General features: G+C 45.8%; 1 protein-coding gene across 3 annotated transcripts in view; it reads left to right on the forward strand.

Moving 5' to 3' along the window:
* The window catches only part of GPC3 (glypican 3), a 145206-nt gene that overhangs the window by 62246 nt on the left and 57969 nt on the right, over positions 1–24991 (forward strand). For all 3 annotated transcript variants that reach the window (XM_050310780.1, XM_050310781.1, XM_050310783.1), the window contains exons 3-4: positions 3039–3733; positions 23674–23807. In XM_050310780.1, the coding sequence (XP_050166737.1) occupies positions 3039–3733; positions 23674–23807 (829 nt within the window). The remainder of the gene's footprint in view (positions 1–3038; positions 3734–23673; positions 23808–24991) is intronic.

Raw genomic sequence — 24991 nt, forward strand, 5'->3', positions numbered from 1 at the left:
TACAGTGATGGAGATTTTAAAACGTGAGCCCTACTCAGCTGCGCAGTGCCTTTGCCTCCTGAAGTTGGGAGCAAGTCTGATGCTTTACTTTGTCGGGGTAGTCACTCTGCTTCAGCCAGACCTGCAAACTGACTGCTCTCAGTGGCAGCTTTTGAAAATATTCCTGAAATAAAAAAAATAAAAAGAAGAAAGAAAAGATTGAATTATCCTCCAGCAATGGGAGTTTCAATAATGCCGTGTTATAAGCAGGGCAGATTTTACCAGCAGCAAATCCAGGCTGTGGGATTTTATGGGGGATCAGAAGCCCACGTTGCTTCTGTAATGCGCTGCCCCCTCTGTTTCCTTGCGAGGCTCCCTCGTGGGAGCACAGGGGACTGACCTGCAAAGTTTCCTCCTCTTTGAAGTGCTCAGAGCCTGGCCGTGGGTCACTGCAGCTGCTGGCAGCTGGGGATTTGCTGTTCCTGCAGCCAGTGCTTTGCAGGGGATATTTCAGAATAAGCACCTACTATGGGAGTTGAGTGGGAGAGATTTTGGATATGCAAGACTCCTTTTTTTTTAACAAAGTTTTATTATTTCTTGCATCTATTAATAGGGCAGCAGGAATCTCCATATGCGTTTATAGTCCCTGTTGCGCTTTCTAATGGCTTTATGCAAAAGCTCCAAGGCGCATAAAATAGACACTCTCAGCCAGTTATTATGATAAAAATTATGTGCATGTCATGACCTTTAGAGCAGTGGGACTGTGTGTGCATGCTCTGTTGATATGCCACTGTTCTCCATTCCTTTCTGAAGCATTTCTCGCCGTAGGAGGTTTGCATAGGAGCTTGGAATATTTTTCTAATCAGCGAAGAGTCTTTTGGCTCTGATGATAACTGGAAAAGCACAGAGGAGCGAGAAAAGGGAAGAGGGATGACTTTTTCTAAAGGAACTAACAGAGAAGAGGTTAAAGGCGAATGGTGAGGCACAGCATGAAAATCCTGGCACCGTCTCCAGTGCTGTCAAAAAAACACTGGTCAAAAAAATTCTTTGTGCTCTTTGAGGAAAAAGCTGTTCTGGTGCTCTTGAGGATAAAGAAGAGGGGGAAAAAAGTTTTGTAATCCATGTGCCCTCTTTAAAGAAACGTTTTTGGTTTTTTTTTTTAAACTTTTAGTAACAGTGCAACCAGAATTTGCTCTGCTTGCACAGCCCACTCTGTGTCAGACTTGCCATTGTGCTGGAGAGCTTTGCCATCCTCTGTATGGGGATGAGAAGCAGGATGCCAGCTGTTATGGAGAAGGAGGCATGGAGAGAGGGGCCCTGTGTCCTTGCACCGCTGCATCCCTCAACCTGTGCTGTTAGGAAGGATTGCTGTCTCCTGGGAATGCAGATGGTTGTTCTGGGCTTGCTGGGACGGTCCTGGTGCGAGTGTCGGGAGCTGTGGACAGAATGCTTCAGCAGCATGGCTGGGGTGTGTGCAGGCACCAGATGGGATGGAGACAGTGTTTGCAGAACTATGTCAGTAATTTCTGCTTTGCTCTCTGCTTACAACATAGCTTTCTGCATGCTGGGGTGGGGGGCAGCAAACAGCACCTGGTCCCTGTCCCACCAGGCATTCCTGCGTAGGATGCACCTGGGAGGAAAGAGCTGGAAGTCCTGGAGATGTGATGGTCTTAAAAGCTCTTGAGTAAGGTGAGAGGTTATGCAGGGCGAGCAGCAAGGCCTGACATTGCTTGTGATAGTGTTGATACTGAACCCCTGAGGAGATGTGCCAGGCCACCCTCAGCTGCATCCCAGCCTTAACAAATGGGGAAATAACACTTACGGCTTTAAAAATTAAACATTCCCTTTAATTATTGAACATGAATAATTTTCATGCAAATTGAGCCTGGATGTGTGTTTCCAGAGTGACACAGCTCGGAGCAGTTACACTGCAGGGTGTCAGTGACCTGTGAACCGAGAGGCTGTTTACTGGTTTTAGCATTTTGTGAATAGTACCCTGGAGGGTGGGACTCAGACTGATAGAGAGGGTTGGACGAAGAAAGACACTTCAGTTTGCACCAATGGCATCCCATTCTGATGCTTCAACATGCTAACTGGTGTGTGTGTGTGCATAGGTATGTTGTTTTTACATAGTGGGGTATGGATATTTTGGAAGTCTCCTGGTGGGGAGGGCTATAATTAAAGGAGTAACTGTGCAGTGACTGTGCTGCTGGGAGCTCTCCTGCTCACCTCATGGAGGAGGTGTGGACAGAAAGCCCTCAAGGCTTTGAAGGGGTAAATGGGAAAATGCACCATGGTTTTTCCTGGCAAAACGACAGTCTCTGTCTAAAACTTGAGTTTCACAGGACAGTTTGGCACAACCTGATATGTGTGAGGGTGGTCCTGGCTGGGCACCCACAGATGGACATGGTGTCACTGGCTCTCAGCATCACACTGGACCGTGGAACAGCTCTCATCCAGGGCAGATGGAACATTGGATCTGTAGTTGAAGTGAGCCTGGTGCATTTGGGAAAACTGCAGCACTGTGGGGGCTTTTCCAATGGCTGGGAGGATACTTAGTGCTGGGGGTTGAGTTGGAATATCCTCTATGATTAAACTCCTATAAATATTTTCCTTTTCATAATGGACTGTGAGCATTTACTGTTTCCTGATTTTAAGCATTGTACAGTTTGTCAAACATTTATCTCTGCCTTAAATTAAGTCTGGAGATAGAATTCCTGTTAATTTCAAATCAATATGAAAGGGAGAGAGAAGGAAATTGCAGTCTAGCTGTTTTCTTGAATCAATATTTTCTTTAAAAGCTGAAATGTTAACTAGATCATAGTTTCTTTGCCATTTTGAAATGTAGCTTCTGTTTAAAGAATTTATGCATTGCCCCTGAAAATTGCTGATGCTGGTAAGTTTTGCAGCAGGCACAGCTGCCAGCAGGTGTTTGACCCAAGGCAGGCAGGATGGGGCCAGCCCTGGCAGCAGGGATGTGGTAGAACATTAAACATTATCCTCCTTGTTTCTGAGCTCATTGTCTCTTAATAACATTTTTCTTTTGTTCTGTTTTGCAGAAGCCTTTGAAATCGTAGTGCGGCATGCAAGAAACTTCACCAACAGCATGTTTAGGACCCACTACAAGAGCATGGGACCCAGAGCTCTTAAATTTGTTGGAGAACTCTTTACTGATGTTTCTCTGTATATACTGGGCTCTGACATCAGTGTTAATGACATGATAAATGAATTTTTTGACAGTCTCTTTCCTTTGGTTTACTCCCACTTGATTAATCCCAGCTCCCCTGATCCCTCTGGGGAAATGACCGAATGCCTGCGGGCAGCCAGGAGGGACCTCAAAGTCTTTGGTAACTACCCGAAGGTGATGATGACGCAGGTGTCCAAGTCACTGCAGGCCACGCGTGTCTTCCTGCAGGCGCTGAACCTGGGGATTGAGGTGATAAACACCACTGACCACCTGAAATTCAGCAAGGACTGCGGGCGGGCGCTGCTGAAGATGTGGTACTGCTCGCACTGCCAGGGGCTGCTCCTGGCCAAGCCCTGTGCCGGCTACTGCGGCGCGGTGATGCAGGGGTGCCTGGCGGGCGTCGTGGAGATCCACAACCACTGGAGGGAGTACATCGGGTCTCTGGAGGGGCTGACCAAAGGCATGCACGGCATCTATGACATGGAGCACGTCCTCCTGAACCTGTTCTCCTTGGTGCGGGATGCGATCGTCCACGTGCAGAAGAGCGAGGGAAAGCTCTCGACAGCCGTGAGTAGATCTCTGCAGTTCCCCAAGCTTGCTGCTGTGGCAGGGCTCAGGTACCATGAACTCTACATGCTGAAGCCATCCTGTCCCTTTCCTCCATCCAGTAAACCCCAAATGCCTCAGTTACCAGCTCCTTCTCTCCTGATTTTTAAAGAAAAACTTTTGGTGGCATTTGAAACTGGTGTTTGCAGGGCTTGGGTGTCAGTTAAGGGCTTTTCCTCTTTTCAGGTTGGTCAGAGCAGAAGGGTCTAGACTTACTCTGGCATCAGCTTTGTAGCTGGGGTGTGAGGTTGGAAGCTGAGATGTCCCAGCATTTTCAGTTCTTCCTGAGTGCTGTGCTTACCTTGGGTAGCTGTGAAAGGCTGGTCCTGCTCTCCAGGTGTTCCCTGTCTCCTTAACATCACTAAAATGTACATCCAAATAGATGCCAAGTAGAGGCACACATGCTGTGGCATCCATCCCCTGATTTACCAAAGGAAATCTAATTCTCCATCCTTTGGTAACTCATTCCAGTTATAGGCTGCATTTAATCCCAGGGATGAGATCATTTCTTATTTCTTAGAAGTGACTTGACTCTTAAAAAAAACCATTGTGAATTTCTGAGCCTCCTGAGAAACTGAGACTTTCTTGTTCCGAAAATCTTGCTGCTCTGTTTGAACGCCAAGGACAAATGTACTGTGGTAATACGATGCTTGTTCTGCAGAGGAGATTTTTCTTAAGACACAATTGACCTGCTCCTTGTAGGTAAGGTAGAGTTGAGAATGGGGCAAAGGTGCAGGAGTGTTGTAATAGTTTGCTTAAAGCCAACGATGATTAAAATCTGACACTGTTCCCCTGTTAGCTGCTTGTTCCTGCCATTCTTGTCTCCTGTTTACAAAAGGGCTGTGTTTATGTAGGTCACTGTACTACTTGCACTGTGAGTAACTCTTATCTTTTTCTGGGGGACTGTGGAAATGTATCAGCTTATGGATTTTGAGCTATGTGGCACTCAGCCAGCAGCACTCTTCTGTGCTGTTTGCTGCGCCTTCTTTGCTCGGTGATTGCCCAAGACATGCCACCACACTTGTGCAGGCTGTGAAATAAAGAGGTGGCACTCATGTGGTGTCACACCACCTGGGTAGTTTGGCATACGTGGAGGGAGCTCTCTCTGTTGCTCAGAAGGGATTTAGGGACCACATTGCAGTAAGCTGGATTACTCTTGTGTTGCAGTGACCAGGAGGAGGCTGTGGCTGAGCTGAGTGTTGGTCACCTGGGCAGATGGGTGCAGGCAGGACTCATGGGCAGCATTTTAGCCTCCAGGGTACAGTGCAGGACAGTGCCTTTCAACCTGCCTTAGACCCTTTCTGCAGAAATCCCAGTTTTATAGCAGCCTGCCAAGCTCCTCCTATGCAGGGAGGTTTCAGCTGATGGTCCGGGAGCTGCAGCTCTGGTGCCATGGAGTCAGGGCAGATTTTTCTCCCTTCATTCAAAACCTGTCAATCCACTCTGGAACAGTAAAGGAGCAGAGATGTAACTATAGGTTTAGCTTGAGGTCAGGTGAGATGGAGAAGTCGTGTTACAGGTGATACTAAGAGGAAACCCATCTTAACTCTAAGCCCAGTTGGCATTTCCAAGGCAGTAAGAAACAGAACTTACTTCCACTTGTAGTGTGAGCCTATTTGATCTCAAAAGATCAGTTGACATACTCAGTTTTGAGTAAAATCTTCCAACATGTTTTGCACTGGCAAACCTGCCGTGCTTTTAAGTGATAAGGCAGAGCAAAAACAGCCCTTGCAGGCTGTATGTCAGGTTTCATGAGCACAGACAACGTGTGCATTGCTGTACGATCCTAAAAGGATCAGTGTTTGTTCTCCCATGTCCTTCTTTTATTGGCACAGCAGAAAAAGTGCACTTTTTCTTGAAGACGTCCATGTATGCAGTTAATGAACTTGACTGTCACATTTATTGCTGAATATTGACACCTTGATCTGTCTACAGAGAACGAGTACATGAAATGCCACTAAAAACACAAGCCAAAGCAGTAGAGCTACAGCCTGCTCATCCTGTGCCAAACCAGAACATACACTGACTTCCTTTACAATAAAAAATTAGTGGGCATTGCAAAACCATTGTGCTTTCGTACTTGATAGAGCTGTTTGAATTCATTAGGGCCATATGTAGTGAGGTACTTATTTAATCATAACTCCTCTTGATTATTTAATACTTGAGTAATTCTTTTATTTGCTCTAGAGACATTTTTGAGTTATAGGAGTGCAGAGGAAAAAATCTAAGCCAAGCAAGCTAGTTGCCTGGCAATTGTCACTAAAAGAAAATGGCCACTGGGTTTTTGAAGTTTGTTTTTAAAACACTTATGTTGCTCAGCTAAGGCTCTTATGTCAAAGCCGAGCCCAGAGCAACCTTTTGTTAATGAATGAATGTATGAGTTGTTCAGTAGAGAAATAAAGCAGTAATGTAAGCACTGACAGTCTTAACTACAGTATTGCAGGTGGCCTGACTCTGATAGCTGGGCTGCATCTGGGGTAATCTGGGGTAAATCTCTCTGTAAGATATCACTCCGTATGTGATAGAATACAACTTTTTTATTTAGCTGTGCTAGAATGAAAGTTTCTTGGTTAAACTTATCAGCACATATTGAGTTTCAGAGAATATACCCAGAAGCAAACAGTTGTATTTACTGTTATCCTTGTAAATATGAGTAGTTTTAGACACTGGTCATATCAAAGTATGAAATGCTACAGAGGTTGTCTTTGAAAATGTAGGGTTTTAGTTTTGGCCTGGTTCCTCATATTGACCTCGTTTATTACTGACCTTGGCCACCATTGTTTTCGTTCTATTCACCTGTATGGTATTAAGAATAATGATAGGTAATTTAATTGTCATTAATATCTCCTGGAATTATGGAAAACTTCTCTTCCATGCCCATAGTGATTATAGCCTGAATAACAACACTACTGCCCCTGCCTGATCTTTGGGCTTCTTTTGTTTTTCGCAGCATTGGTGGCATTTCTGCAGCAGTAGTTTTTCCTCCTGGTGTTTCAGATCCTTGGGTGTGTAACCTGACTGAGCATCCTTCCTGCATGTGGTTGTTCCTCATTCCCCCTTGCCACCCTCCCCTAGGCTGGGTATGGGCACTCACATGAAGACCTGGACCCTTTTGTGGCTTGCAGCAGACCTGGCTACAAAGGGCATGTGAACTTGAGCTCCAGAGGTGTTGCAGAGCCTCTGGGTAGGTTTCTAAGCAGCTCTGCAGTTCCCAAGTTGAGGAAGTCATACTGCTGTTCATCTGCTTTTGGGTACTGTGTGCCTCCAGCCATGCATTTAAATGCCAGCCTGTGTGTTCCTGGTCTGTAAGCAACAATGCAGAAGAGTGAATTCAGTAATATGGCAGTAAACAATTCCCATCCCAGGCCTTGCTTTAGTAGCTAATTTGTCAGCAGTAGTGTGTGTTAGGGCTTTATTATTTCTACAATTTGTCTGTTTAAAAACTTCACCCCTAAAACATGCTATTAAAATACTTTATCAAGGAGGCTGACTCTCAGGGCGCATTGGGAAAAAAATTCGCTGTCTAGGGCTATATCTATATTAATTTTCCAATCTTCCACTTTTTCCCTGGTTGAAAATCTGCCTAGGATGTCCACCTCTTGTAGATATTTTAATCATGAGTCTAAGGAAGAGCGATTTTAGTCAGTCCGTTTGTGCTTTTTACCACAAACCAAGACAACTGGGAGAAATACAGTACAAAAAAGCTTAATAGAATATTCAATCCTAGCACTCCTAAAAGTTAATGCTTTCACTGTTGTTGGAATTACAAGAGAAACAATCTATCTGTGTGTCTTGAATAGCTAATAGTTAATCTCCTCTGGGGTTACAATCATAGCATGGTTTATGTTGGAGCAGATCTTAAAGATCATCAAGTCCCAACACTCCCTGGCATGGGCAGGGACACCTTCCACTAAACCAGGTTGCTCAAAGGCTTGTGCAGTCTGGCCTTGATGGGGCAGCCACAGCTTCTCAAGGCAACCTGTGCCAGGGTCTCCCCACCCTCACAGTCAAGAATTTCTAATCTAAACCTACCCTGTGTCAGTTTAAAGTTATTCCTTCTCGTCTTGTCTCCATGTCCTTGTCAAAAGTCCCTCTCCAGCTCTCTTGTAGCCCCTTTAGGTACTGGAAGGTGCAGTAAGGTCTCCCCAGAGCCTTCTTTTCTCCAGGCTGAACAACCCCCAACTCTCTCAGCCTGTCTCCATAGCAGAGGTGCTCCAGCTGATCACCAGGTGCTCCTCTGATCACCTTTTTCACCCTTGCTCCTTCCTATCTCAAGGAGCTGCAGAGCTGGGCACAGTGCTCCAGATGGGTCTCACCAGAGTGAAGCAGAGGGGCAGAATCACCTCCTTCATCTCCTGCCCACACTGCTTTTGATGCAGCCCAGGACACAGTTGGCTTTTTGGGCTGCAGGTGCACATTGCTGGGTCAGGTTGAGCTTCTCATCCATCCACACCCCCAAATCCTTCTCTTCAGGGCTGCTCTCAATCCATTCTCTGCCCAGTCTGTATTTGTGCCTGGGATTGCTCCAACCCACCTCTCAAGCCTGTCCAGGCCCCTGCTGCTCCCCTTGCAGTCGGTTGAAGTGTGCAGCTCTACCTGCAGAACATTGCCTAGAAAGGAAAGAACAGGGAGCTCAGCAAAGCCTTTCTTTTTTTCATCCAGAATTGATGGCTGAGTTTCTAGAAAATCCTATTAAACTGTAAAATTAACCAGACCTCTGTTCAACCCCTCACACCCATCTGTGCTGAGGGGAGCAGGTTGAAGGAAGGGTGCCAGTGCCATACAAGAGCAGCATGTAATTCCCAATGTGTTTGTCCTGTGAGAGGATCCCTGCTGGTTTACTTCCCTGCAAACACCGTTAAAAGACTGTGGAGGTCTGGGTTAAGTAGGTTATACAGCCATTCTGTTGAGCTCCTGTGGAGGTGATGCCAGAGTGCAGGCTGGGTTTGCTGTTATCCCAGAGGTGGAGCGCTCACCTCACCTGGCTCAGGTAGAGTGCCTGGTATGAACCCAGCTCTGATGCTGGCCTTGGGAAGCTGCCAGGGGAGCCCCAGGCAGGAACAGAGTCAGGCAAGGTGGACGCTTGTTTGCCCTAGATTTTTAGGGAATCCTGGCAGGGAGTCCCTGAGTGAGCTGTAAAGACAGCCAGGTACTTTGGCTGGTTGTAGCACCATGGAGAGGAGCACTGCTCTGCTGCAGTTGGTATCCAGGTTAACACTACCAGCAAATACACAGGGATTGGATTTTTTATATCCAGTTTAACACTACCAGCAAATACACAGGGATGAAAATCAAAACTATGTAAATAGAGGGACTTTTGGCATGCAGGGATGAAAATATCAGCTGTTGCCATGCACAGTGATTTAGTGCATTTGTCAGCATGGCAATGCCGGGCCTGTTTTCCCTGGGATCTGCTTTTGGAGCTGCCTCACCTGGTAACTTGCTGGAAGCTACTTGCTCAGTGGGATGCAGCGGCAGGGAGCTCCGGTGAGTTTTCCTATCTGCTAATGGATTTTTCTTTCTGAGCTAGAGCTGGCAAGAGACTTGTGAGGAAAGCTTTGAAATTACAGCAGTGTTCGCGAAGTCCTTCCCTTTGAGATGCAGGGATTGGTTTCTTTGTACTTTTAATGCGGGCTGCTTTCTGTTGGCATTACTCCTGGGATAGCCAGCTGGATGTACAGCTTCTGTATTTTCAGGTTCTTTATTGGTGAAGTTTAATCCTCAGGCTATTCTCTAATGCTCACTGGTAGCTAGCTCCATTTTTCACTTAAAGCTGGAAATACAGGTGAGGTTTTGGTTTTCAGTGATCTCAGACCTCCTTGTAGCTGTCCCAAGGTGTGTGTATAATGTACTTTTGTTATCCATCTTGTGATAGGCAGTGTAAGGCGCCTGATAAGGCGTGGTAAAGTAAGCTTCTGTTCCCCCTGCAGGATGAAAATAAACCTCATTACTGAGGGCAGTATCAGCAGCATTCCCTTTCCTGTGAAAAGACCTTGGGAGTACTATGATTAGTTGTCTGAAGAGGTTTCAGGTCGTAGAGATTTTCTGATACTTGTGGAAGCCTATGGCAAGGCGTTGAACTTCCAGGTGTTGATTTTGAGCTAGAAATTCCCATTTGTTGGTGGCTTGGCTGGTGCTGAAAGAGTAAGGGCAAAAATTATTCATGCGTGCACTTTTGTAACCCAATATCAGCAATGTTGATCCAGCTACTTTGGTGTACTGCTACTGGACTTCAGTCTCTGGTTTAGTAATCAAAGACACAGTAGCAAATTTAAGAGTCTGCATCTCATTTTTGGAATGGACTTTGGCATGAATGCTCTTGACCATCACTTGTCTCTCTAAGGGAGTGAGACTCAGAGGTTATTCTCAGCCTAGTGAAACTGTACCTCTTGTCTGGCCTGGGGAGGGAGGCCATTGGTGTCACAATTAATTAATTCACTGCTAAGAAGTGCTTTGCCTCTGGAGGACACAGGTAGCACGCTGTCATGGTCTTTGGTCAGCCTTGCCCTTTTCCTGCTGGGGTCCAGCGTGGGCAGAGTGGGACGCTGGTCTGCCCTCTGCTTGCCCTGGTGGCATGGTGAGGCTCTGGGTCAATTTCTCACTGAATTGGGTCCAGATGAAGCAGACTGATTGTGTGAGGCTGTGCAGAGCTGCTGGGTGGAAGCAGTAGCCAGTGCAGGTATATATCAGCACAGGTATAATTTAAAAATAGCATTTGATTTTGTTTCAGTTTGTAAACTTTTATATTGCATTATCCTTTTTTGCTCTTCCTCTGTCCTTTTAACTGGATGTGTTCTAGCCTCTGGCATGTTGTGCCATTTCAAGGGAATTTGCAGTGATGCCTTTTTTTTTTTTTTTTTTAATTAAAAGTAGAAGGTAGCTGCTGACAGTGCCGCTTCCTCCCTGCATGCACACACGGCAGCACACGGAGCATCCTTTGACAGCGCGTTTGATGTCCATCCCAACTTTGCACTGACGCTCACATGAATCTGTTCGTTGACTTCAGTCTGGGGCAGATCTCTCAGCTGGTGGCAACTTCATCCCTGCTACTCTGCAGCTTAAAAGGAGCTTTTAAAGGCTGCTGCATTTTATAGGTGGGAATATCATACAGCACCCACTGAGCCTGGCTTGATCTCGCTTCAACTCGTGTGTTGGCTGCAGTGGGAGAGAGATGCATACAGGTTGCATGTGATGGGATGTCTTGCGTTTTTTCCGAGCTGGAGTCAGAACAAGCCTAAAGATCTCATGCAGATTAATTACTGGCTCTGTGTAGCTGTCTACGTGTACCGTGGCTCGGCCTGTTCCTTGTTTCAGTGGAGGAGCTCATTTGTTGCTTTGCAACTGGCTCCTGAGCATTTAAAAAGATACTTGGTTCTGAGATGCCCTGACATCAGTTTTGCAGCTTTCTTCACTACACAGAGCAGCATCTTCTTTTCTCATCCCTCTTCTTTTTCCTGGCTCCCAGCACAGCTGGATTGGGCAGCCTGACCTGGGATGCTTTGGGATGTAGGAGAGAAAGGAGCTGGTGACCGTGTCATCCAAAGCAAGCTGTGTGTGCATTGCAGGAGAGGATGTGTTGAGGGTTCCTGTTCCTTGGGCTCTGAGCTTTGTGCTTTGAAATTTCAAACTGTCTCATTTTGTAATAACCTGTAACGGTCAAGGACATAATGTGAGGTCTTGATGTAAATTGGATTTAAGCAGAAAAAAACCTGAGTTTCAGTCTGAACCAAAGATCACAGTGTCAGAAAGTTCCCTCCAGGTGTCTTGAGGCTTGTGCTGCTTCAAAAGCTGTGGGAGAGGTGCTGGCTAGGGAGGAGCTGCCCCTCTGAGCAGGGAGGGCTGGGGCTGTATTAGCAGATGAGCTTTACAGCTGAACTTCCTTCAGAGTTAAACCAGCCTTATGCTCTGGGTCCTTGCTGAGATTTAGATTTGGTTTACCTGAAGGATACTGCAAGCTGGAGCATGACAGAAACAGGAGACTTTCAGGTCTGAGCTGACCCATCTGGCTCCTGAGGAGCTCACAGAGAAGTGATATCTATGACATGAACTGCCTTTATTCTTATTTAGCTTGGTCCAGACTGTCCCTCCAGAAAAGCCATTGCCCTGTGTGCTGAATGATGGAACTGCCTTTAGGGTTCTCTCAAAACTGCCCACATACCTTTCTTTTTTCAGAGACATAAACCCCCTGAGTATCAGCCCTGTGGACACAGCTCCCTCGCTTGCTGCTCAGATTTGCTGCTGCCTCCTGCAACCTCTATTAACATAGATGCTTTATTAGCAAAATACATTCTGGCCCATTTCCTTTCCTGAAGATTTTTATCCTTGCTTAGACCTGCAGCTTTGCAACACCACACTTGTGCTCACCAATATCCATCTCTCTGTGCTTTTTACGCTAAACCCTCTTTTGGCCTCATTATCCATGACTGCAGTTTCCACTAAGACCTCCATCCGGGGTCATTCTCCGGGCATCCTTCATCTTAACCGTGCTGAGTTTACTTCCAGTGACAGTAACCCCCGTGAGTGTTGCTGCCTTAAAACTAGAACTATCTCTCCCATTAGCAATGCTGATGAATGAGCCAAGAACAAACCAGAAACTTAAAAGCGACCCTCTGCAAAGCAGAAATAGTGCCCAGAGCTGCCTGGGTGGAGCAGCGGCGTTTTGTTTTGCACTGGAGAGGATGAAGGGCTGGGTTACAATGAGTGGTTTGCTTCATTTTGAATTCCCTGCCTGTGTGTGGTGCTGTGAATTATATCCTTTTTACATCTTATTGTAAAGTGGCTTTGAGGTACCAGGCATGAAAGATGCCATCTACAAATACATTTAGCTGGGAAAAAAATTCCAACAAACAATTCAGGCAGGTTTTTTGTCCGTCTGCTGCAGCAGTGCACCCCTCATTGCTGGGTCCTCGCTGCCTTGTCAGGCTACTGCAGAATGAACTGGTGGCCTTTTCCATCCCTACCTGTTGTGTTGCCCCTCTAATAGGCCCCCGAGGGCATGGAGCCTACTTTCAGAAGGTGAAGTTTGCTGCTAACTGCATTATTTTTCCAAAGATCTGTTTAAGCAAGCGCAGGCTGGCTGCAGAAAGCTGTGCCGACAGCCTACAGCTACTTTGGCAGAGTTATTAATGTTTAAAAAGAAAAAGTAAAGAAAAGGTAAGGCAGCTGTTGGAGAATTTTGCAATTTTTATGCAGGTGTATCTTTTTAACCTAATCAATTTTCACACCCAATTCTCTTCCATGCTATTGGCAATGGTAGAGATGATGCTCTCAGACACTGACCTGGAGAGAAAAGTGATCTGGGTGGTTACTGAGGATAATTTGGGGTGATTGTCTTTCTAAATGCTTATTTAGAAATGTCTTTCTAAAGCTTATTAACTCTTGGATTGCACATATTGATCTATATCATTGTACAGATAAACTTCATGCTGCTGCTCTCCAGAGCGCCAGAGTGCAGGTATTTCTGTAAATACCTCCACTGCCTGTGCTGGAATTTAAGTTATCCATTGTCTGTCTCCTCCCCGAGGGACAGCCCAAAAACCATGGAATAGAGGGCACTTGAGGACATCGAGAACTGCGTGAGGTGATTTCTGGCCCTGACCAGCAAAATGGCACCAGTAGCTCAGAGCAGATGGGCCCCAAAGGGTTTGCCCAGCAGATGCTGAAAAATGTCCAGGAAAGACGTCTCTGAGCCTTGCTTCATGCAATTCCCATTGTTCGGAGCCAGAAAGAACTTCAGTAACACTACCTGCAGATTTTGGTGCATGATGTTTATCTTTACAGTGAGTTGTGGAAATACCCAGGTGAGTGGAAAGTAACAAAGATAGACAAAAATGCATTACAAGTGTTTAGTTCATTTTTTTTTTTTCCTCATCCAGTGCTTCCTCCACCTCATTTTGGAATTGTTGCATGTCAGTTTATTGGAATTCACTTCTCATAATCAAATATTAGTCCTCTGTTCGATGACGTTAATAAAGGTGTTGTGATAAAGTCGAATTAATTTCATTTCTGTCTGAAAACAATCTATTGTTAAATGATTAATCAGACATATAGCATTGTAACGAGGTTAAAAGTGCACACTGATTTCCATTATAAAGATATTCTCAATCAAGCAGAAACTAATCTAACGTTGCAAGTCATTCTGTAATTTGATTGTTCTAACCGCAGTACATGTAAAAACAAGATGTCTTACAACAGAGTCTCAAAAAAGCCCTGCAGGTATTGATATCTTTAAAGAAAAGAATGATTTACATTTTCAATAAGCCTGATTTGTCTTTGGGAAAAATGTAATTCCTTTATCATGGGCAAGAATCTAATGGGAGCCTTTTTACCTTGTTTGCCATGTTTTGAGTGTATTATCTTGGTGTTGACCCTTAATTGGATTAAGTTAGGCCTGACTGTCAGGGAAAAAAAGCCCCCTATGCATTTGGCAGCTTCAAAACTAAGAAAATTCAACAGATGAAGGAGAAAACACAATGAAAAAAGAACACAGGGCCTTCCCAAGCCCTTTATTGGTCTTGACTGGATTAATTTTACCAGCAGCTAATCTCTGCCATGCGAAGATACTTTTACCACTTTCCGTTAATGACAATTATTACACTTCTATTTTAGGCTTTGTTTGGGAAGGTCCATAGCACAGCCATGGGGAGAGCCTCATGCTTCCCTTGCCAGGAGCTGGACAATGGGCTGTGGGGTTACTTTGGGCTTTGGTGGAAAATAAATTCTTGTAATTTTTCTACCGAAGAAATTCAGCACCTTAACTGTTCAAATGATTTGTTGAGCTTTGGTGACTCCAGCTTTGGTTTTTTTTAGCAGAGGCAGGTGTTTGGAAAGAGAAAAGTGGATGGAGGGAGCAAAAGGTGGCTGCTGAGGGGGTTATTCCTATGGGGAGGTTGAAATAAGTAGGGTGATGGTCCTTTGTAAGGGATGGGTGAGTGGGGAGGAATGGTAGGTACCAAACCCTTTGGGGTTGGAAGGATTTTCCATTCAGCATAGGAAGGGAAAAGGGAATTTTATAGCAAAAAAACCATTTAGTGGTGTAAAAACCTTTGGGATGGTTTCAGTGCAAGCAGTTATTGAAATATAAATCTGAAAAGCTGTGTATACCTGTGAGCACAGTCTGTGCAGATTGCAAAGCAGGCACTGCATTTACCTGCTTGTTTTGACATCACCAGTTAAAGCAGATTTAGCAGTAAGCCCCGTGTGCTCTATTTTAAATAAATATTGCACTTGCTATTGGATTGCTGAGAGAGAGAGAACTAATTAAGGAGATGGGATATCATCAGTAAATTTTTCTTCCCTGAGATTTTATGAGCAGTAATTTGAAAAGAGCCATATTAAAGTCATTGAGGAACAAGTTAATGCTGCGTTTCTAAGAATATTGTCCTTCTACTCAAAGATTATATTAAAGAATAAACAGTGTACAGTAGCTAATTGCTAGCTGACACATTATAATGGCTTTATACTTCCAAAATTGAATCGGTCTGGTTTAAGGAAAAAAAAGGGAAAAAGTAATGCAGAAACTTTTTAATTATTTAAGGAAGTATTTCTCAAAGAATAATTGAATCTGTGCTCATGGCTGCAGGGGGGAAGAGGCACTGGTCAGTATTGACCACATTTGCAACCCAGCTGACACAGCTGCTGTTAAATACCCTGTTATAGGCTCTGACTCCAGCTTGCTGGCTTACATTCCAGACTGATGGCAGGTATCTGCTTTTCCTCTCTAAATGAAGCTGCTAGGAATTTATTTCTCTTGGATTGTTCCTTTCTGTAGTGCCGTAGGCACAAACACTGTGCAATATTAAAACCCACAGAAATCTGCCAAGGAAACCGATTAACCCATGGCAGGAAAATAACAAGTGCATGGCAATTGCCTGGAGCCTTTGTACTGCCCAGCTTTGCCCAGTGATGGGTTTTTTAAGGTCTTGCTAGGAGCTGGTAATCCCTCAAGCCCATTCCTTGCTTCTCAGTCTTTTGGGATGGAGTAGATTTAATTGCTTGCAATAGGAAAGTCTTCTAGGGACCTGAAGTAGCAATTGTGTGTTATAGTATGTGCAAAATGCAGTTGTATAATTGCAATGTATTCAGCATCCTTAGCAGAAATGGGCTTTGCTGCCTTGAGTCCAAATTTTCTGTCAGGTTAGATGAATCAGTGCTAATGTGTAAATCAGCTGTTGGAGTTTGGAGCATCTTCAGCCTCCTTGGGGTATCAGTCCCACAGGCAGAGCAGCAGCCCAGGGTCAGAAGCAGCTGTGCCACCTCATTAGCCATGAAGCATGTTGGGGGCTCAGGGCTTCACCAGGAGCTGGGCTCTGGGTGCTGTCACAATTTGCTTCTGAACCTGGCTTTGGTCAGTCTAACACATTCTGTTTTTCTTTGGATTTTGGTCCCACATCTTCCCTTTTGCTCTGTTGTCACCTTCCAGGCAAAGCTCACTTCTTTTTCCAAGAAAAAAGTCTTAGTTTGGTTATCTAAGAAGCATCAGATTGCACAGATCCAACTTAAAACCATAATGGTGCATTAGAGTGCTATGGGGCCCTGTTCTGGGAAATGTCTTCATTTGGGAAAACTGCTTAAGTGTATGCCGAAAATTAAGCAAAAAATGCTTTTTTCTTGACTCTCCCAGTTGGTTGGCTGCGTGGGTCTGAGCCCTGGCTGGGTTCCAGCTGCCTGCCCTAACCATCCAAACTGAAATAGCGAATTTTTTGTTAAATGTGGAATTAACAAAATGCTGGAGGGAAAAGCTGACTTGAAAAGTTGTGCTGTAATTATACGTCGTGGATTATAAAGGCAGAAGGAACAACTGTGATCATTTAGTCCGACTTCCTCTCTACCTATAAATAACAATAAACAGCCTTTTGCTTAAACACAAAGCAGCTTTCTTTGGTGTATTAAATGCTCCATGCTGGGGATGCCAGAAAGAAGAAACATCTTGTTTGCATTATTTTATGTAGGTTTGAAAGGGCTGGGCTCAAGCTGGGGTCATGGTTCCTTTGAGAGAAAGGGCATCCTGCACTGGGAGAAGCTGGGTCAGTTCAGGAGTCAGGAGGTGCTGGGACACAGCGTGGAGGAGCCTTGTGTTCTGCAGCACATGAACAGTACACTGGGCATCATGTTCTCCTGGGGACAGGTTGGTGTGTCCTAGCAGGAGCAGCCACTGGAAACACAGAGCTTGTCCCTGTCTGATTTAAGCCAGTTGAATCATGGCACAGCTGAGTGAAGTGCAGATGGGAAGCATCCAACTTCAGCAATTGGCACCAAGGATTGAAACCCCTAGAAAGTCCCTTGTGCTCCCCACTGCTCTGCTGGGCTGCCCTTATGCAGGCTCTGGGGTAGAGTGACTGTGTAACCATGCGATGTGTCAGACCTGCCAGCTCCTGTGTCACCTCTGTCACATCAATACAATGGCTGCATGGGGAGCACATCCTGTTCCTTGGCCTGAGAACCAGCCCCAGTTATCCCTTGGGTGACACTGGGGCGTGGGGAGGGCCTTGAGCAGCAGCTGGGGTGTGCAAAGGCAGCTGGGCTGGTAGCTCCTCTTCCATTGCATCTTGACCCATCTCTTGTTTTTCTCTCCTTTGGTGATCACAGCTGTTTTTACGTACAGGAAATGAGGGAGCACCTCTTGGTCTTCCCTGGGTCCTGTGTTCTTGCTTTGACACTGAACCTCTGCAAAATATCTTGTGGTGCTCTACATGAAGGATGGGAATTGTGATTTGGAACTAGATGATCTTAAAGGTCCCTTCCAACCCAAACCATTCTGTATTTCTCTGAAAAATGAAGTTATATTTCCTTTTAAAAATGCCTCCATAATGCCTCCACAGTCTGGGAAGAGTTGGAAGACGTGATCTTCAAACCAGGTGGTGATGGCCTTTGGTGTAACCTGGACTGGTGGCTGCAGGGGTCTCTGAGCATTTGTAGCGCATGTTTGCAGCGTGTGTTGGGCGTCACTGCGGGCACTGGTGTGACAGGCACTCTGTTATTTTAAGCATTAGTGTTTGTGTGCATTTTACACATTATAGCATTGCATTATTTAAGGGTGATGCATTATTAAACGCTCTTCTCCTCAGCGTGGAGAGTAGGTCACTTCCCGCGGTTCCTGTTGCTCTGCATGAGTGAGTTAGGGTGCTGTCTCTTATGTAATCCTTGCAGTCTGAATAATGGAGATCGTAATACTATAGAGCTGATTAGTAACATTTAGTACTCCATTAATGAGGAATTTTAGTGAAATGCTCATAGAAGACATCTGTGTTACCATACTCAGTTTGTTCTTTCTGCTTGAGTGCCTGGAACCAGAAGAACAATCATTACTTAGTTAATAATGATATGCTTCTTAAAATAAATGCTCGTAAATTCATTTTTATGCCCATAATCGTATTTTTCTGCTGTGAGAGGAGTGAGGGAGTTGGGAATTATCTCTTTCCCATCTTCCTGACAAAATGTATATAATGATTAGAAGCATATAATAAGAGTGTTTGTCCTAGCCAAATGTTTCTTCACTCCTGTTAATCAGCATTTGTTTGAGAGCATGGTGCCGTTTGTGTAAGGCGATGCAATCACTGGGGCAGTGTGGCAGATTTAAATCAGTAATAAAAGCCCTGGGGAAATTAACAAGACAAAACATTAACCACAGACTAAACATTAACATATATTAGCATTTTTATTACACCTGTAGAAATGGTAAATGTGCTTGGTTACTACTATTAAAAAGTTTATGTTCTATCCCACATCATCGCAATGTATATTTTTGGTTTAAGCCCTTTGGAATTTAATTAAGCGGAATTCTATAGCAGCGCTTGAGTAATAGACTTCAGGATCACTTTTATGGTGACTTTGAAGATAAACAGGGCACAAATGTGATCTTTATAATGCTAATAATACTTGTGATGTGTAGTGGAGTAGGTTGTTAAAAAGAACTGGGGAAGAAGCACCAATGCAGGCAGCTGTAGTGCTGAGGCTTTCAGCCTTACTGGTCAAACTGGGATGCATCACTCAAGGATGCTCAGCATTTAGTGGGCACCAGTTGGTTCCTCTGAAGACAGCATGTTTTCTTGATTTCTGTGGTCTCTTGATGTTCTGTGCATACTGTAGGAAATCACCCTTTCAGAGACTGTGTTCAAATCAATTATAACAGTTAATCGTTTTTCAGTTTAATGTGTGGCTTCTCCCAAAGGAAACTCGTGAATAGGTATAAAATGACTTATGTGAACTCTAGAGAGCAGAGGAGATTGCAGGAAGAAATCTTCAAAAATGAGGCCATCCCCTTGAGGGGAAAAAAATACTGTGTCTTCCTGGAGAATGAATCTATAAGCAGAAGAGTTCATAGAGCAGACAAATGGAAACTCCATATAAAGTTTAAGCAAAGGTCAAATACAGCAAGCTCTCCTTCAGAGCAGAGTGGAGCTCCTGGGCTGAATGAAAAGTGGCAGCAGCAGGTATCCAGCAGTGTCTAATGCACTCTCTTCTTGTCCAAGGGGAAGCTGATTAGCTTTTTTTTTTTTTTAAATAATCTAGAAAATTACTAAAATGTTCTTATTCTTAAAAGCAATGCTCAGATTGGCAGGAGGATCACACTGCTGCTTTCCAATTCATTGCCCCCCTAGATTTGCTTGCTGATGGGCAGGGCAAGATGTTTTTACCCTGTGTGGCCACGTTCCCTCATGCCTGGACAGCAGAGCAGGTCCCATGTGTAGCCTCAGTGGTATCAGCGATTCCATCCTGCCATAGCCAGGCTGGAAGTGCCTCTGGGGATTCTGCCCTCCATCAGCTGCACCGAAATTCCGATCCTTGCACAGAACGTGGTATTGTGGTCACTATTTCTTCAATATAAATTAAGCTTATCTCAGTCATCCCAGTTTCGTGTGCCTGCAGGTATCCAGTGGATCAGTATTGTGCTTTACACCCACGTGGTCGACCTGTGTGGTTGATCCAGCTGGAAGCAGCTGCAGCGGCAGACCTGGTCCTGGCTGCTCACTGTGCATCGTTCCCGTGCAGCCACAGGTTCCCTGCAGTCCTCAGGCACCTCTTATCTTAAATTAATGTGGAAGCGTTAAAATTGGCTGATAGTGCTACTCCATTAGCTTCGTCCCTGTGCTCCTCTCAAATCAATGTTCCCTCTCAAGCGGAGCCATTACACGGCGTGTGACTCCCCGGGGTGTTGGGAGCCAGCTGCTTCCCCCTCAGGCGTGGGGACCTTGGCCACAGGCAGTGCCCGAGGAGCTGTGCCCGACTTGAGGATGGTCCCTCCCTGTGGCTGCAATAGAAGAAGTGGGGCAGTGGGTAGTGGCCATGAGAAGTCAAAGCATTCCCCTCGTGGCCAGGGTCATGCTGGCATGGAGGACACTAATTAAATTGGGTAATTAGTGAGTTTGTTAATGAGCTGGGGTAGGGAAATGTTGCTTTGGCTGTTATAGTATCAGTGGCTTCGGGGGCTTGTGAAAGCTCAGGTCTTAGGGAGGGTTTTGCTTGCCTGGGTGTCCCCTTGCTGCAGTTTTTCGGTGGACTGGCAGATTCTTTTAAAAACAAAAATTCCAACTCCTGTTGCCTAAAAAACACACTATGCTTTGATTTACTTATGCGTTTTTTTAGTGGCCTGGTATGTCAAACTTCATCCTCATCTGTGACATGGATTAAGAGACTGCACAGCTCTCTCAGTGACTATACTTTAGATAAGGGCTGGTGTATATTTACGATCCCCCTGATAGCTGATAGAGTGCAGAGCCTGAGGAGAAGAGTCGGCAGTTCCCTTCTGTCAATTTGCTTTGAATTTCACATTTTATATTTGCATGGCAAAATATAGAAAGGGAGGAAACCAGGTATTAACCACTGTTGCTTGACACTCTTTTGGCACATGCCATCAGATACGCTGCTTGCTGTCCCTCTTGCAGGCACACCACTGTGCTGTGGAGCTGACTGTCCTTGTCCTGCCCGAGCAGGTGATACCTGGACAGATGAAGCATCACACTTTTTTTCTCCCCAAGGCCTGAGCTTGTGTTGTCCCTTCTCTGACTATCATGCAGGGGCATTTTTCTGGACTTTTTGGAGCTTACTTTAAAATAGCTGTGGTTAGGAAGAGACTGGGAAGCAGTGTTCATGTGTTCCTGAGCTTGCAGTGGGGACTCAGAAAGAGGGAAAGATTGAAATAGGATTTCTGAGCTGTTGTCCTAGGACCGCTTGTGGCCCAGCAGACTCTGGCAGATGGTTTGTGAAATCCTTCCCTCCCCCCAAAAGCACACAAGATGCCGCCCCTGCAAATGAGCAGGCAATCTGTTACTTATACATTCACTCACTTTATTTTAAGTTCAAACCTCAGCAGGGGGTTTGTTTGACTAAAAGGTGACAACCATTTCGCTGTGACTTCACAAGATGGGCTGCAAGGTTGGTGGTTTTTTTCCTGAGAAGGTTAGTTGGTGCTTGAATAAATAAATAAGTAAAAACTTGGATGCACTGCTCAAACTTTCTACCTTTTATCCATGAAGACTTCATTTGCTGTCCCATGCCACAGCCAACACGATCCTGTTTGTGATTTCATCCCTCACAGGAGGGATGGTTGGACTCAGTGATCGGTGCTTGGACTTGATGATCAACGGTTGGACTTGATGATTGTACAGGTCTTTTCGAACCTTAATGATCCCATAATTCGAGGAGCCCATGGTATCCAGATGCCACATGGGGCTGTGAGGATGCAGCTGAGCTGCAGCTCTTGTACAGGAGTTGGGAGCAGAAGGGCTGAGGTGCTTTGGTGCTGGGTGGGAGATGAGGCAGCTCTGGTCTGCCTGGCTGCTTTGCTGTTTGAACACACTCTGGGATGGTGCCATTGTTCTCACTGTCGCTCTTATCCTCCCCTCCCATTCAGTGCCTCTCTGCATTCTTGGGAAAAAGCCTTGATCCTGGACTTGCTCTTCTCTCTGAGTTCAATAGGCTTTGCCAGCTGAAAGCCAGGCTTTGGAAGGGGAAGGAGGGGCTTTTCAAAGAGCTGGGAAGAATCAAAGGGAGTCATCACAACTGGCAGCTTAAAATATCCGACCTTTTCCCGCTTCTCTCTTCTGCTTTACGTGGCCATGCAGAGTGTGGGTGCAATGATGCTGCTTTGTGGCATTGCTTCCTCTGTATCTGCTGTTCCAGAGCTTTTGTGTACCTTATGTTTCCCTGGGGAGGCTTCACGGCTGGTCTCAACTCTGACATCTGGAGGGGAAAAGTCCACAGACCCCCCTGTGCATCCTCACGCTCTCCTGCTGACCTGCCCTTAGCAGAGATATTGGCACCAGCCAGCACAGAGAGAGCACGGGATGTCCAGACCCATTCCACAGCCGTGGAGTCTCAGGTCTCAAATGCCCTTTTTCCAGGTCTCCTGCTGTCCCATGTTTTCCTCCTATTCCTGTCTGCTTGCATCAGGGGACTACCTGCAAATCCTATGAGAGGGTGATGAGTGCTAAAGGAAAGCCCAAAAGGCAAAGAAAATAACCTAAAATGTGATCATTTTTCTGACTCCCTCTGTGTTTGAAGCCTGCTACATGATTTAGGAAGTGCAGTAGGGCTGATACATTCTTCGGCAAGACTTAGGTTTGGCAAGACGAAGAGGAGAGACAGCCAAAGGGAGGGAAGAGGAGAAAAAACAGGTAGGATGCTGCAGAAACTACTCACTTGGCAGCTGCAGGAGGAGCTGCTTTGGCAGAGGGAACTGCAGGTGCAGAAGGACCGGTGGCAGCATCTATTCCCACCGTGCTGTGAACCAGAAACTGCAGTGCCCAGCTCCCAGGAGGTTTCTATTTTACTCTTTGTTGTATGGCAGCCTGAGCAAACAAACTGTGCTGCTCTTGATAATGAAAGAGGTGACATTACTAATTTATTTGCCCACCCAAATGCAGGATGTAATAGAACAGAATTCATCTCTTCTCTTTACACATCAGATGCTTGTAGCTTTGGGCAGCGGGTGTGCTTTTAACCTCCGGTGTGCAGCTAACTGGGAGTTTAGCTGACTGCCTTGATTCGGTGTGGCACAGAGATAAATGAGGTTCTGCAAGGAACAGGCATTTTATGGGTATGTGGTTGGTCCCAAACCTGAATGTGTGAGGTAGGATGAGGCTCACAGAAACAGAGGTTGGTGTTAGCTGCAGTGCCTTTGTGGTCCCAGTGATCAGCCGAACTCCCTTCACAACCCAACGCGGATGAGGCCTGCAGAACAGCACAGGGTGGGTCAAAAGGCGAGTGTCACAGCGGCAAGTGGTGCCATGGGGGGCCAGTTGTCCCTAGGTGGTGTCCCAGAGGAGGAAATGACTGCAAATTCACCTGCAGCAGGGACTGCAGGGGCGGCTGCAGTGCTGCTGGGTGAGTCTCAGGATGGTGGCCATGCGAGAGAGCTTTAACGAGGTGGTTGGGATTCCTTCCCTTGTTGCTGCAGCCGGTTACCAAATCATCTGTATGCTAATGAGCTAATTTGTGCCATTAGCAGAGCCCTGTTAATCAGGACCTCCCATGGTATGATTGGGCTGTGGCCACAATGCTTGCTGTATTTTAGGCCCTGGGTCTTTTAATTAGTAACGATGCGTGCGATACTTATCCCTGGGTATCTGCAGTGCAGCCTGTGCAGATGATGAGCTGCTGTGCAGAACCAGGGTCTTAGGATTTACCTTCCACAGGTAAATTCCGCAGGGCCATTTTGATGCCCAAAAACTTTTCCTGAAGCTTCCTGCATTCCTTGCCACAGGGCAGGTATTTGTACAAAAGCCAGGTTGTATCCTTAGGGCAGCAGTTTGCTTTCAGATGCACGTGTGAGCTGTGGGCAAGATGGGGATGACAGCAGGACAGACCAGCTCCTGTGCAGGTGCCAGGGCGCATCTCGGCTATTGTCCTGCAGTTTTTCTACTCCCAACACTCCCTCACACCGCTGTGTTTGTGTTTTCCAGATCAGCCGGTTATGTGGCCATGCTCAGCAGAGGCAGGTTCGATCAGCTAATTACCCTGAAGACCTTTTCGTTGACAAGAAGGTTCTGAAGGTGACTCACATTGAGCAAGAAGAAACTTTGTCGAGCAGGAGGAGGTGAGAATGCTCAGGCTGAGTGTAGTGCCTGCTGGATAGGCTTCAGGAGTAGTCACCATATGGGATGGCCCTGTGGAAGCGGGTGGGAGAGCTCCTTATTTCCCTTACCTATAAACCTGGTTTTGGCTCTTAAGGTGTCTACATGGGTTTTTTCACATAGTGCATTCTTTTCTAACCTCTAAAACTGCTTTCTACTTTTCATCTTTTTTTTCTTTTTGCAATCCACCAGGCATCCAGGTTCATACACCAAATGCCTCATCTGGGTTTCTTGGGTACTGCTGTAGTGCCAAAAACACTCACAGTTGGAAAGGGTCACTCCAGCCTGAAATGTTGTGTGTTACACTGTGTGTGTAGGTAAAGGGGATGCATTTCATGGGTTTTTTTGTGTAGTGTTTTTATGGTAGTTCAGAAATGTTAACAGTCTTTTACTGAGTATTTTGTAAGTGAAGCAGGTGCCTCTAATTCTGGCACTGCACCTTGTGCTTCCTTCCCCCTGTACACAGGATCTGTAATTAAGTGGGCTCATGCTGGTGTGTTAGGGAGCAGCATCTACCCCTTAACATCTGAAAGCACACCCAGAGATAAGCAGTGCCTTTACTGCTGTCTTGAATACAAGAAAAATCCCCATGGAAGAGAAATAGGCAAGCTTGGCAATTTTTGAAGCTGAGGAGATGGAGTAAGTTGGATGGATTTCTCTTTGAAAACTAACAGGGCCACATTCTTGATACGGTTCCCAGGAGATGCAGCACCAGGGCTTGCATTCCTCCCTTGTCTCAACATGTTTGGAGGGTTACGCAGCCCAGGCTCTGATGGAGATGTCTTTTGAGGACTCTGAAGTCTAATGAAATCTGCAGAGATGAATTACATGGGCTCATACCTGCAGATACAGAGGAGTTTCTCCCTTCCCTACCCAGCAGGGAACTCTACTCCCCAGGAAAGTTCTCCTCCATCTGTTCTCCACAGTGCTGTCGGGGTTTGTGGAAGAGGAGCAAGGCAGTGCCTGGGATGTGAGGAGCTGGGTGCAATGGGCAGTGAGGCTTGTCCTGCTTGTGGTTTGACCTAACTGAAGACCTAGGTCTTGCCTTATTTTGGTTTGCCAAATGGTGTTGGTTGGACCTCCTGCCCAACTGTAAGGCCAGTGCAGGAGATGGATGTAGGAGGTGATTCATGCAGGAGGTGACTGT

Source organism: Myiozetetes cayanensis, unplaced genomic scaffold, assembly GCF_022539395.1.
Source record: "Myiozetetes cayanensis isolate MyiCay16 unplaced genomic scaffold, myiCay2020 scf15, whole genome shotgun sequence".
In the NCBI taxonomy this organism is placed as follows: domain Eukaryota; kingdom Metazoa; phylum Chordata; class Aves; order Passeriformes; family Tyrannidae; genus Myiozetetes; species Myiozetetes cayanensis.